The sequence below is a fragment of the Octopus sinensis genome, linkage group LG20 (genome assembly GCF_006345805.1).
Source record: "Octopus sinensis linkage group LG20, ASM634580v1, whole genome shotgun sequence".
In the NCBI taxonomy this organism is placed as follows: Eukaryota; Metazoa; Mollusca; class Cephalopoda; order Octopoda; family Octopodidae; genus Octopus; species Octopus sinensis.
This window is the reverse complement of record NC_043016.1, coordinates 17,906,295-17,921,094: the sequence shown is the minus strand read 5'-3', so window position 1 is coordinate 17,921,094 and position 14,800 is coordinate 17,906,295. Positions and strand designations below refer to the sequence as shown.

Below are 14,800 nucleotides of genomic sequence, written 5' to 3'. Positions count from 1 at the left end.
AGGAACCATCTCTGAGTTGGATCTATGGTTTGTATTGAATCTGATACCTATGTATATAGGTATATGTCTATGTGTATATAGTTATCCCTCAATTATCGTGGGTGTTATGTTCCAAAACCTCCCACAGAAATAACTGAAATCTAAAAAATTATAAACACCTATCAGCCACAGAAACCTGTGATATACTGAGGATTCCATGTTATAAATTTACAAACATTAGCCAGAAAAATCTGCAATGTACTGAGTGCTTGATAAGTCAACCGCAATATGGTGAGGGATTACTGCATGTGATAGTTGAACCGCAATAAGGTGAGGGATTACTGTATTTATACATATAAACTGATGTGTGTGTGTGTGTTTTATATATATATATATATATAAATATATATATGTATAAATTAAATTAGAGATAAAACCACTATTATGCAACTCAAACAGTGATAGACATAAACCAAAACATAAAAACCAAAAAAATAAATATAATTAATATAATATACAAAATATATATAAATATAAAATTCAAAATTTAAATTATTAAAATTTGAAATTTAAAAATTTATATTTATAAATTTTTATATTTTTATATTTTAAATTTTAAATTTTTCAAACTTTAAATTTTTTAATTTATTAATTTTAATTTTTTTTAACCTATCAAAAAGTATTAAAAAGTTTAATATAATATAAGTAATATCATCATCATCATCATTTAACGTCCGCTTTCCATGCTAGCATGGGTTGGACGGTTCAACTGGGGTCTGGGGAGCCCGAAAGCTGCACCAGTCCAGTCAGATCTGGCAGTGTTTCTACAGCTGGATGCCCTTCCTAACGCCAACCACTCCGAGAGTGTAGTGGGTGATTTTATGTGCCACCGACACAGGTGCCAGACGAGGCTGGCAAACGGCCACGCTCGGATGGTGTTTTTTATGTGCCACCGACACAGGTGCCAGACGAGGCTGGCAGACGGCCACGCTCGGATATATATATATATATATTTCTTCCAAGAAATCTAATGCTCGTAGCTTAGTTTTTCCTTGGGGCTGGCCGGATCGGAGTGATCTCAAGATTAATCAGCCGAAATTGCTAGGATGATCCGGTTCTTGACTGAAGATTGAAGGCTTCGAATGTCCCGTCCGTGTTTTTTGTATCGTCTTCCAAATGTTTTACGTTCTTGTCCCAGTTTGTATTTTTCTACTAATTTTTATATATATATATATATATATACACAAACCTAGAGTATACTACCAACATACAACAACTAAGAGTTGCTTGGAAGTACTGCAAGCTTGATAATAAGTGCTCAGCCAATCCTGGCATCCTACATATCAATATTCCTAGATTCTAATGAATCCTATAGGAGTCTTTTTGAAACATTGTACAGTAATACCTCACTTTATGAGGACCTGCATTATGAGATCCTGGGTATATGAGTTTTATTTCTCAAGACAAGATCCAAATTTTGAACAAAGTGCAAAAGTTTCTACTACCATAGGCGTAGGAGTGGCTGTGTGGTAAGTAGCTTGCTATAGGTGTAGGAGTGGCTGTGTGGTAAGTAGCTTGCTATAGGTGTAGGAGTGGCTGTGTGGTAAGTAGCTTGCTTACGAACCACATGATTCCATGTTCAGTCCCACTGCATGGCACCTTGGGCAAGCGTCTTCTTCAATAGACTTGGGCTGACCAAAGACTTGTGAGTGGATTTGGTAGACGGAAACTGAAAGAAGCCCGTCGTATCTATGTATATGTATATATATATATATATATATGTGTATGTGTCTCTGTGTTTGTCCCCCCAACATCGCTTGACAACCGATGCTGGTGTGTTTACGTCCCTGTAACTTAACGGTTCGGCAAAAGAGACCGATAGAATAAATACTAGGCTTACAAAGAATAAGTCTTGGGGTCTTTAATTTGTTCTCGAAGACTGCTTGTAAAGTGAAAACTTGTAAAGCAGAGCAATAATTTCCAGCATGGCCACAGTCATATGACTGAAACAAGTAAAAGAGTAAAAAGAGTATAGCAAATGCTTCTGCATGACACCAAGTAAAAAAAACAAAAAAAAAAACGAAGCTTCTTCTAAGCAAACAACTCTAGACTTGTTTTTTTAAAAAAAAATTTACAAGTTCGTCCACGAGTGCTTGGGAATCAGCAATTGTGTCTATAATAATAATAATAATAATAATAATATTGTGTACAGTGCTCAGGTGCACTACAACTCATCTAAAGTGTATGTATAATCAGGTGTAGTTTCGGCGGATTTCGGAAAGCATGAGGGCCTAAAGGATGCAGTGTCATGGCAGTCAACAACTGACGCAGGCAGTTTATTCCATGCTTCAGCAACTCTGAGCGTGAAAAAATGTTTCGAAAGTCAGGGAGCTGTGTTTTTTCTGACTTGTAGGCATGTCCGCGTGTGTTAGACACATGGAGATCAAAAGGTGTTCAGGGTTGTTGTTGGTGAGGTGGTTGATAACCTTGTGGGTGTTTACCAAGTCCGTCGCCAGACGCCGGAGCTTCCAGTGAATCCATGCCCAGGGAAACAAGGCGCTCAGAATATGGTAGGTGTCTGATGGAGGGTATGCGTTGGTTGCACGTCTCCGGACAGATTCCAGGAGGTCAATGTTCTGAGCAAGATAGGGATTCCAAACTGATGATGCGAATTCCAAGTGTGGTCGTACCATAGCTGTATACAGTTTTAAATAGATGGCTGGAGAGCGGCTAACAAAAGTCTTGCTGAGTGATGCCAAGACACCCTCGACCTTCTTGACAAGTGATGGTGTGCACGAGTCTAATGCAAGTGAAAGTGATTCAGAAAACGATTTTTTATTATAATAAAAATATTTTGACATTCTTTTTACTTTCCATAAAATATTCTTTACATCCTACTGTTGTTTTATTGTCATTTACTTACGAGTATTATAAATTTTACTAGCTGGTCCCGTGCCCTTCAAAAATGATGGCTAATTGTAGTATTATATATATATAAATATGGATGGTAAATCAAATTAATACACTTTGTCAATGTTATCTATTGGTTGTCTTTTGAGAGGTGACATCGATCATCGTTTGTTACTGAAAGAACGCTGGTTCACACATACAAACATTCACATACTTCAACTGTACACGCACACACACACGCACACACACACGTACTCACACAGAGTCGAAACGTTTGATTTTTCTTTTCAGTGTTGAATGTTCACCATCCCACTTCCATTACACACACACAGTCACACTCACACACAAACACACACATATACCTCCCTTGTACATACACACACACACATACTCACACAGAGTATACGCTCCCACTACCAGTTTGCCATCACCCCTTCCTTATTCATCTATCACCCCTTCCTTTCTGATCTCATATGTCGTAACGGAGAAAAACACAAGAGTCCTAGGGTCGATGTAATCGACTTAATCCGTCCGTCTGTCCCCTCTATGTTTAGCCCCTTGTGGGTAATAAAGAAATATATTATAGTAGATAGGTAAAATACTTTTCTAGGAATGAATTACGATTTATAACATAGCTACTATGGGCAATTATAGCTCTGCTTTACGAGTTTTCCCTTTACAAGCAGTCATCGGGAACAAATTAAATCGTATATCAAGACATTACTGTATCTTGAAGCAGATAAGACTATAAATAATAACTAGTAAATACTGGCTTAAAAGCCCCTTGGATTGAAAGGATCAAAGGCAGCTGCTGTTCAAAAATGGATTTATTTCACGTTCTCTCTAAGTTTCTCAATTCTTATGACGTCAGCAATGCATATGTGCGGGCATGGCTGTAGGCACAGATATACATGTGTGGTTGAGAAGTTCGTTTCTCAACCACGTGGCTTTGGGTTGAATCCTACTGCATGGTACTTTGCACATGTGTCTGCTACTCTAGCCCAGGACTAATTAAAGCCTTGTGAATGGATTTGGTTGACAGAAACTGAAAAGAAGCCCCTCATGTCTGCATCTATGCTTGCATGCTTCCCAAGCGTGTGTGCGTGTGTATGCATATATGTATGTGTTTGTCTGCATTAGCACATGCCCGTTTGAACACTTTTGGTGGGCAGGGTGGTTGTTGTACGTTGCCTTCTAAGCCATGTGAAATCAAAGAGTTCTAAGTTGAAGAACAGGTAAGGGCTAGAATCAAGAAGGTCATCCAACTGTTAAACAACATTTAAGGATCATATTCATCAAACCCATGCTAGCAGGGTTTAAATGTAACATAAACATGAAACAAATATACAGGCACACAGACACATATATATCTCTCTCTATATAAACGGCAGTTTGTCTGTGCGTGTTTCTGTGAGTCTGTTTGCTTGTACCCTCACCCTGACCAAGGCTTTCAACCGATTCTGATGAAACTTGACACACACATAGCCCAATGTCATAATTCAAAACTAACGCAGCGAAAATTTTGAAAAGTTCCCCCAGTTCTGAAAAAAATCGATAAATTCGACATGGGGTCGAGAATCAGAAACACAAACCGCAAACTGTCTAGGGGACGCCAACTCCACCTTTTTAACTAATAAAAATTTACCATCATTTTTTCCATTTTTTTGCTGTTTTTTGGCTATAACTCTCTAAAAATGCTTTATAGTTATTTCTCTTACAAACCTGAGCAACGCCGGGCGATACTGCTAGTAGACACATAAATATAGTTCTATGTTTAAGAGATGAGGAATTATGTACATTATTTACATTATTTACATTTGATGGATATTTGTCCTCATTTTGTTTGTTGTTAACACAACGTTTCGGCTGATATACCTTCCAGCTTTCATCAGGTGTCTTGGGGAAATTTCGAACCTGGGTTCTCATTCCTAAGGTATTTTTTGATGTTATTATTATTATTATTATTATTATTATTATTCAGGTCACTGCCTGGAATTGAACTCGGAATCTTGGAGTTAGTAGCCTGTGCTCTTAACCACTATGCCATATGTCCCCAAGACACCTGATGAAAGGTGGAGGGTACATCAGCCGAAACATTGTGTTAACAACAAACAAGATGAGGACAAATATCTATCGAATGTAAATAATAGACATAAATGTTGAACAATGAGAATGTGTGCTTGACACCGCATTGGTGTATAAAATGTCTTTATTTTTGTATTGAGGTTACCATTGGTTTCATATTAGTAAAAATATTTTAATATCCTAACAACTTTTCAAGTCAATCAATAGGAGAGATGGTGTTTGTCTGCATTTTTGATGAAAACACACAGACACATATATAAGTATGTATATGTTTGTATATATCTACCTATATAATTTTCTCTCTCTCTCTCTCTATATATATATAAATGTGTGTGTGCGTGTGTATATATATATTGTTGTACTTCAAGATGATCATTTTATTTATTATTATTTTTTTTGTTGTCAAATAAATACACACACTATATACATATATATATTTTTTTTCTTCACTCGTTTATTGCTGTTATTTTATTATTCTAATGACTGACCATTGTTTGGAAATTTTTCATCACACATCTGTGACCTCTTCAGTGACACTTTTCATTTGTTCCACTAACTCCGTTGGAGTGAGTGGAGCAAGAACACACATGGAACGGAAAAGTGTCGCCGAAGAGGTCACAGATGTGTGATGAAAGATTATGTATATGTGTGTGTATATATATATATATGTGTGTGTTTGTCCTCCACCACTTCTTGTCAACCAGTGTTTGTTTACTTGCATCTCTGTAACTCAGCAATTTGGCAAAACCAACTGACAGAATAATACCAGACTTAAAATAACGAGTACTGAGGATTGGTTTGATTGATTGTACCCCAGTATTGCCACAGTGCAAAGACTGAAAGAAGTAAAAGTCAAAAGATTAAATATGATGGTTGTTTTGGTTTTCTAGATCAAATAAACTTTGACCAAAAATTTGAATTTATGTCGTCGTTGACTCAACAGTAGATAGTGAAGGAAGAAGTAACATGTCTTTCACAACACATTAATTCTCTTTTTTTAAGTATATGTACTAAGCAATGATACCATAATGTATCTGGCCTTAAATATCAGGTACTGAATCACAAACACTGAGATTGAGAGGAGAGCCAACCTACACAGCTTGCAGAAGATTGTAGCTGAAAGAAGAGGGAAATTTGCTGGTCATCTTTATTTATATTTACCAATAGAAACTGTAGGTAGAGGGGGGGGGGGCTCTGAAAGGGGTCTCTGGGAGTAGCGTCACTGCCTTCCTGAGCTAGTTTTCCACCACATTTCTTAAAAATCGTGGTAAAGGCCTTGGTCTTGGGACCACTCATGTCTAGAAACTGAGGTTGGGGGTAAGTAAGGGCATGCTTCCTGTAGAAAATCCAGCTCCAAAAATGCCTCATGATAGCAAGGGAGAATGGGCTCCAGCCAGCCAGCCATCCATCCAGCCAGCCATCCAGCCAAAAGGTGAGGTGGGTTTCACCTGCCTGCCTCAGTTGCTATGGCATTGAGGTAGATCTGGCTACTCCTGTTAACGGGGACAAAACAAGGATTTAAAACACTGGATGATGAGCAGAAACTGGTGCGTACTTATATCTTTCTTATAAAAAATGTAACTTAGTGATTCAATTGATAAAATAAATTTCAAAAAGAAGCAAGGGCTCTGAGATCAGCATAATTACCTAAAAATGTCTTGAAGGTGATGCTCAAGTATGGCCACAATCAAATGATTGCAAACAGTAGGAGTGGCTGTGTGGTAAGTAGCTTGCTTACCAACCACATGGTTCTGGGTTCAGTCCCACTGTGTGGCACCTTCAGCAAGTGTCTTCTACTATAGCCTTGGGGCGACCAAAGCCTTGTGAGCGGATTTGGTAGATGGAAACTGAAAGAAGCCCGTCGTATATATATATATATATATATGTATATGTTTGTGTGTCTGTGTTTGTCCCCCCAACATCGCTTGACAACCGATGCGGGTGTGTTTATGTCCCTGTAACTTAGCAGTTCGGCAAAAAGAGACTGATAGAATATGTACTAGGTTTACAAAGAATAAGTTCTGGGGGGCGATTTGCTCAACTAAAGGCGGTGCTCCAGCATGGCCACAGTAAAATGATTGAAACAAGTAAAAGAATAAAAATGAAAAAAAAAGATGTATCTTATTTTCTTCTCTATTTCTCTGTTTATACCTGCTTTTTTGCTATTTTTCATTCTGATTGTCTGTCTATCCATCCATACATGCTGCCCCCATCTTTCCCCAGCAACCATTTAAAGTGAAAAAATTGATTCAATAATGGTCTTTAGAGTGATACTGGAGAAATTTTCCATCAGTTACAAACACAACAAAATTTCTGTCAAATGCAAACGCAACAAAACCTAATGTAGTTGTCTGGGACAAAAGCAAGAAGAATATGTGCCATTTTGTTGGTCGGCTGCCCAGCAGATGCAATCATTTCATTAATAATAGATGATGAAAAACAAAACATTTATAAAGAACAGATTTGAAATCTACAACAACATCTCTTGCCAGTCTATAATTTACATTTGTTACCAATAATCTTTAGGGAATTAGCTCTCCACCCACTACATCATCATCATCATTTGTATTGAATGCTGACATGGGTTGGATGGTTTGACAGGCTGTAACAGGTCAGAGAACTGTGTCAGATTTCAGTGTTTGTTTTTTTGTTTTGGCACATTTTCTATGGTTGGACGCTCTTCCTGATGCCAACCACTTTGTAGAATGTGGTGGGAGCTTTTTTCTTTTTTTTTTAGTTTTTTGTCACTGCTACTAGTGAGATTATCAAGTAACTTGCAAGATATGACCCTTTCCCCTTAACTGAATGGAGAGTTGGTAATATTGAGGGAGGTGGGCTATGCAAAAGTATGGTAGAAGAATAAGAACAGGTGTTTTGTTGCAGAGAAGATATATGACTACTCCTTGCAGGAAAAGAAATGATGATAATGATATGTCAGGGCATCCCTTGAGGTGGGCAAGGACAGAAAAATAGGTGAGGAAGAAAGGGAAAAAGGGACTAGTGATTGACTGAGGTGATTGTTAGTTGTGGGGAATATAGGGACACAGGTGATGCAGTGAATGGCCAACATGTTTGGCGGGAAAAAGGTGAAAGAAATAGGAGTGGGTCAGGTTGGAGGAAGAGATGATAACTGGCAGTGGCAATCTTGAAAATCTAGGGTTCTCAGGCAAACAAAATTGGTGGTGGTGCTCTATAAAAAGCGCCGAAACTGGTGGCATGTAAAAAGCACTGGTGATGGTGCAACATAAAAAGTATTTCATTTTGGTGCCATGTAAAAAGTATTGATGTTGGTGCACCGTAAAATGCATTGGTGATGATGCAACATAAAAAGCATTTCATGTTGGTGCCATGTAAAAAGCATTGATGTTGATGCAATGTAAAATGCATCATTGCTGATGCAACATAAAAGTATTTCATGTTGGTGCCATGTAAAAAGAATTGATGCTGGTGCACCATAAAATGCATTGGTGCTGATGCAAGATTAAAAAAGCATTTTATGTTGGTGCCATGTAAAAAGAATTGATGTTGGTGCATTGTAAAATGCATTGGTGCTGATGCAAGATAAAAAGCATTTTATGTTGGTGCCATGTAAACAGCATTGATGATGCACCGTAAAATGCATTGGTGATGATGCAGCATAAAAAGCATTTGTTGGTACAATGTAAAATGCATCATTGGTGAAGCAACATAAAAAGTATTTCATATTGGTGCTATATAAAAAGAATTGACGTTGGTGCACCATAGGATGCATTGGTGCTGATGCAACATAAAAAAGCATTTCATGTTGGTGCCATATAAAAAGTATTAGTGTTTGTGCACTGTAAAATGCACTGATGATGATGCCATGTAAAAATACTGGCACTGGTGCCATGTGAAAAGCAGTGGTGTTATTGCAACATAAAATGCACTGGTGCTGATGCAACATAAAAAGTATTTCATTTTGGTGCCATGCAAAAAGCATTGGTTTTGGTGCAACATAAAAGGCACTGGTACTGAAGTGACATAAAAATCCCTTTGTGTTGGTGCCATATAAAAGATACTGGCACTGGTGTCATGTGAAAAGCACCTAGCCCCCTCTAAAGTGGTTGGCATGAGGAAGGATATCCAGCCATAGAAATGTGGCCAAATCAGACTATGGAGCCACTCTTGTCAAACTGACCAACCCATGTCAGTATGGAAAACAGACATTAAATAACGGATGATGGTGATGATGATGAACACAATTTTTTGTAAATTTAATTTGTGCATGGAATAGTAAATATATGCAAAACCTTTCTAAAATTCAACATCTAACATTTTAATATTGCTTTTATTTCCATTGGGTTAAATGCCACTGAGGTTGACTTTCCCTTTTATTTTTTCAGGGTCAATAAAATAAGTACCAGTTAAACACTGGGGTTGATGTAGTTGACTTAACCTCCCCCCCCTAAAACTGCTGGCCTTGTGCTAAAATTAGAAACCATTTCATTTCAAATGTTAGGGATTTGTTTCATAGATGATACAACACTTTCTTCATTGGAGGATTTAAGGGATTTCAAAAGAAAAATCACACAGAAACATATAAATGTGTATACATTAAAACATAATCATGTACCAGTATGCTTGTATGAGCTTTGTGTGTGCATGTGTGTGTACACTGGTATTTTGTGTGCGTACGTGTGTATGTATACATGTGTGTATGTACACGTATGTGGTTTTGTGTACATGTGTATATGTGTGTAAATATGTGTGTGTACACTGGTGGACATTTTTTTTGTGTGTGTATGTGTATATGTGTGTGTGTACACGTGTTTTTGTGTACATGAGTATATGTGTGTATGTACATGTATGTATTTGTGTGTGTACACTGATGGACATGTATTTTGTATGTGTATTTTTGTCTACATGTGTATGTGTGTGTACACTGGTGGACATGTATTTTGTGTGTGTACATGTGTGTATGTGTACATGTGTATGTGTATGTGTATTTTTGTCTACATGTGTATGTGTGTGTACATATGTGTGTATGTGTGTGTGTGCATGAGTTTGTGTTTGTACATGTCTGTGTACGCATGTATACTGGTGGAAATGTATTTTATGTGTGTACATACACATATGCGTGTTTTTCTGTACATGTATATATATATGTGTGTACATATGCGTGTATGTACATGTATGTGTAAGGGTGTGTATAAATGTGTGTGTGTATGCTATTGTAAGAATGTGAACAAAATATAGACTGCATCTGTAGTGCACCTTGGGTAATAAAACTAGAGTACTGGAACAGCATGAATAAAATATTGTCCACACGAAAGTCTTTAACTATGCATATCATAATTCTCTGAATTAGAGCTTTCAGAGTGTGAAATAGTATGGAAGAACAGAACAAAAATAGATTGCGAAATACAAGCATCCAAGCAAATAAATAAGTCAGTATAAGATATTAATAACATGTTTGTATGGACATGTCCTCCGCTTCTCCTGTCAGATCATCCTACCTGGGCCTTACTCTTGTTTGATGCAGCAGCTTGCAGAATGGAAGAGGCCCTGTGGCAGGCTCTGCATCAGATGGTGGGATGTGATTAAGGAAGATCTCCAGAGGCTTGATGTCACTTTGGAAGATGCAGAAGAGCTGACACAGGACTGCTTGTGTGATGGAGGTGAGAGTTGGGGGTGGGGCACTAGTAGAAGTAGACCTGGTCAGCTCTACACACGAGGATGCCTTTGGAACCTCTTACCTTGAATGACCCCAGTTCCATTGAGAAAGAGCAGAGAGTAGAGCAGAAGGAAAAAAAACAAAAACAACATAAAAATAATAACAAATGAACCATGAAATCTTACTCACCTGTGACCCAAAAAACAATTAGCCATTCCAAAACTGATGGCGGAGGACTTCGCAATCTTTCTCGGCCAGGTTTGCTGCTAATGTCTGTTGATGCACAAACTAATAGCGACAGAAATGCACCAAATGACGCACTGTGATATAAAAATTTCATGAAAGGACTTCGGAGAATTTGACCAATTTTACTCCGTGGAAAAATCCAATAGTAAACTGCCATAAATGGCAACAGCAGTATGAGGCCGATACACATTAGTAATTTTGTGAAACCATTCCTCTTTCTCCATCCTGGAAGACCTTCGTACCATATCGAAGTTAAAAGTTGCTGGCAGTGTGGGTGTGCGACAAACTGTAAAAAGAAAAAAAAATAGAAATAAAATGTTTGAGTTTCAATTTGTACTGAAGCCATTTTAGAAATAAAGGTTAAATGAAATCATACCAAGACAAAATTAACAATAATAATACTTTCTACTATAGGCATAAGGCCTGAAATTTTTGGGGAGGATGCCAGTTGATTAGATCGATCCCAGTATGCCACTGATACTTAATTTATTGACCCCAAAAGGATGAAAGGCAAAGTTGACCTCAGTGGAATTTGAACTCAGAATGTAGTGATGCGCAAAACACCTCTAAGCATTTCATCCAATGTGTTAATGACACTGCCAGCTTGCTGCCTTAATCTACAACATCACAATATTGGATACTGTAGTAATAATAATAATAATAATAATAATAATAATAATGATGATAACAACAACAACAACAACAATAATGGCAATGTTATTAACAATACTAATGGCAAGAACAGTATTAATACAAATGATCCCTTCTACTAAAGGAACGAGGTCTGAAATTTGGAGGAGTGAAATAGTCAATTACATCAACCCCAGTACTAAACTGGTGACCCTTAAAGTATGACAGCAAAGTTGACCTTGGTGGAGTTTGAACTCAAAACATGAAGGTAGATGAAATGCTAGTGAGCATTTCCTCTGGTGTGCTAATAATTCTGTCAGCTTGCTGCCAAGCTTAATAATTGTGCTGCCCAAGACCAGGCATTGAATACAAACTCAGTGAAAAAGGATATATACTGCACAAATGCAACAAACCTCTGCAGAATATTTGGGAAGGCCAAAAACGTGACTCACAATGCAAGTCTTGTGCAGAAAGAGTACAAGCACAGACATGACAAGGAAACTCAAAACCTCCACTGGCTACTATACCGGAAGTATGGATATGAGATAACAGGTGCTTGATACCAAAATACAGCAGGAAAGGTAATGGATGAAACTAAGAAGGCAAAGATCCTTTGACTTCCAGACAGACAAGGTGTTAGAGCACTGAAGGCCAGATGTAATAACCTTTAAAAAAAATAAATGCGCCCTTTTTAAAGCCTAGCCAGGCTCATGGGCCTGGTTTCCCAGTTTCTATGGCATATGTATTCCCTAGCTGGACAGGACGCCAATCCATCACAGCGTTACTCATTTTTGCCAGCTGAGTGGACTGGAGCAATGTGAAACGAAGTGTTTCGCTCAAGAACACAACACATCGCCCGGTCCAGGAATTGAAACCACAATCTTACGATCATGGTGGTGACACCCTAACCACTAAGTCATGTGCCTCCACGTAATAATCTTTAGGAGAGACAAACAGTGCTTAATAACTGATGTGGCAGAGCCAGGAGATCAACATATTATCATGAAAGGAAGAGAAAAGACTGATAAATATGGAGACCTGAGAATTGAAATTGCCAAAATGTAGCGGCTGTGAGAATCAAACATAAAGGTAATCCCTGTTGTCATCGGAGCACTGAATTCAGTACCATCCAACCTGAAGGAACATTTGGAAACTTTATAATTAGCCTAGAATCTAGGTGTATTACTTGGAACTGCAAGCATATAGCATAAAGCACTGTCTGTCTGAGGTCCTAGTTGTGACTTGACAAACAGTAGAAACCCCTCGTAGAAACAGTATCTTCAATCTACAACATCGCAATATTGGATACTGTGTGATGTCTTCAATAGTAATAATAATAATAATAATAATGATAACAACAACAACAACAATAATAATAATAATAAGAAGAAGAAGAAAAGATTGATAAATATGGAGGCCTGAGAATTCCAAAATGTGGCAGCTATGAGAGTCAAACATAAAGGTTGTCCTTGTTCCACCCAAACTGAAGAAACATCTGGAAATTTTAGAAATACCCTACAATCTAGGTGTATTGCAAAAGTCGGTATTACTTGGAACTGCACACATATTGCATAAAGTACTGTCTGTCTGAGGTCCTAGTTGTGACTTTATAGACAGTACGAACCCCCAGTATACACAATATCTTCAATCAATAAGATCAAGGTAATGGATACTGTGCGACATCTTAAATAATAATAATAATAATAAGAAGAAGAAGAAGAATAGTTTCAAATTTTTGCATGGGGCCAGCAATTTTAGGGAAAGGGTAAGTTTACATCATCAACCTCGGTGCTCAACTGGTACTTATTTTACCTATCTCAAGAGGAGAAAAGGCAAAGTTAACCTTGGTGAAATTTCAACTCAGAATGTAATAAACCATAAAAGAACTACTATGCATTTGTCCAACAAACGGACAACTCTGTCAGCTTGCTGTCTTATCAATAATAATAATGATGATGATGATAATTATTATTATTATTTCAAATTTTTGTCACAAGGGAGCTTGGGGGAGGTGGGGACTAGTCAATTACATTGACCCCTGCTGTATCTTTCTACTGCCCCACAAGGGGGCAATACTGCCCACCTTTGGAACAACTGGGTTAGAATGTGTCAACTGGTGGCGAGCTGGCAGAAACGTTAGCATGCTGAGCGAAATGCTTAGCGGTATTTCATCTGTCTTTATGTTCTGAGTTCAAATTCCGCCGAGGTTGACTTTGCCTTTCATCCTTTCGGGGTCGATAAATTAGGTACCAGTTGTGTACTGGGGTCGATCTAATCGACTGGCCTCTCCCCCAAAATTTCGGGCCTTGTGCCTAGAGTAGAAAAGAATGTGTCAACTGGATTTCTGTGGTACTACAGAAGGTAGAAGTCTCTCAGAATTATGTAATGCAACTTATTACTAACTCCAAACTCTCAGGCCATGTCAGTATTGAAGAGTTAAGATGAATAGCAGAATTGCTACCAATTACCTCTGTCATCAAAAATAATATACTCAAACTGCTTAGCCACAATAAACAAATGATTTGGGGCACCAGAAAGATCTGTTGGGAAGGCACAGTTAATGGGAAGTGAAACAGAGGTTGGCAACCTCAGAGATGGAGAGATAACAACACAACATGGATGAGTCTTGACACAGTTTTCCCCTGAATGCTCTTGCCAAAGATCAAATACTGTGGAGACAACTCTCTCATATTGGGGGATGTTCTTCCACAGGTGAAGATAGCAGGGAATAATTCTGTCAGTTGTGTTTGCTACCAGAATCATGAAGCTATTTTGTAATTGATGTTACATGCCCACCTGATGATACCAGAATCGAGAAAATAGAAGTAAAAGAGTATCAAAATACCAACTTGAAGTATGAATTTCTCAAACACTAGAACAAAGAAGGTAATCATGTTAAAAGATCCAACCACTTACTATGGTGGCCTTGGAAAACTGATATAAAAAATCTGACATCACACCTTGGAAAATTAGAATTGTTTACTTGGCTCAGCAAGAATTATCCAGAAAGTTCTTGATACAAAGTAAGAATAAATATGAACAACATAAAAGGACTTAATGAACGAAGGACAAAAACTGCTTTTCATCTGAGATGATGCATTGAGATCAGATAGGAGACATAATTTGATGCATTGATGTTACATCATCAGGTGAGGTATTATTAATCATCAATATTGACGAAATAACATCAATATCTTGTAACAGTGAATAACAATAATAATAATAATAATAATAATAATAATAATGATAATAATAATAATAATAATAATAATAATAATAATAATAATAATAATGATAATAATAATAATAATAATA

At 37.5% G+C, this 14,800-nt stretch overlaps 1 protein-coding gene across 2 annotated transcripts in view; it reads right to left on the bottom strand.

Annotated features, from left to right (window-relative positions):
* LOC115222574 (transient-receptor-potential-like protein) overlaps positions 1-14,800 on the bottom strand; it is a 113,922-nt gene that overhangs the window by 55,626 nt on the left and 43,496 nt on the right. For both annotated transcript variants that reach the window (XM_029792849.2, XM_029792850.2), the window contains exon 3: positions 10,799-11,141. In XM_029792849.2, the coding sequence (XP_029648709.1) occupies positions 10,799-11,141 (343 nt within the window). The remainder of the gene's footprint in view (positions 1-10,798; positions 11,142-14,800) is intronic.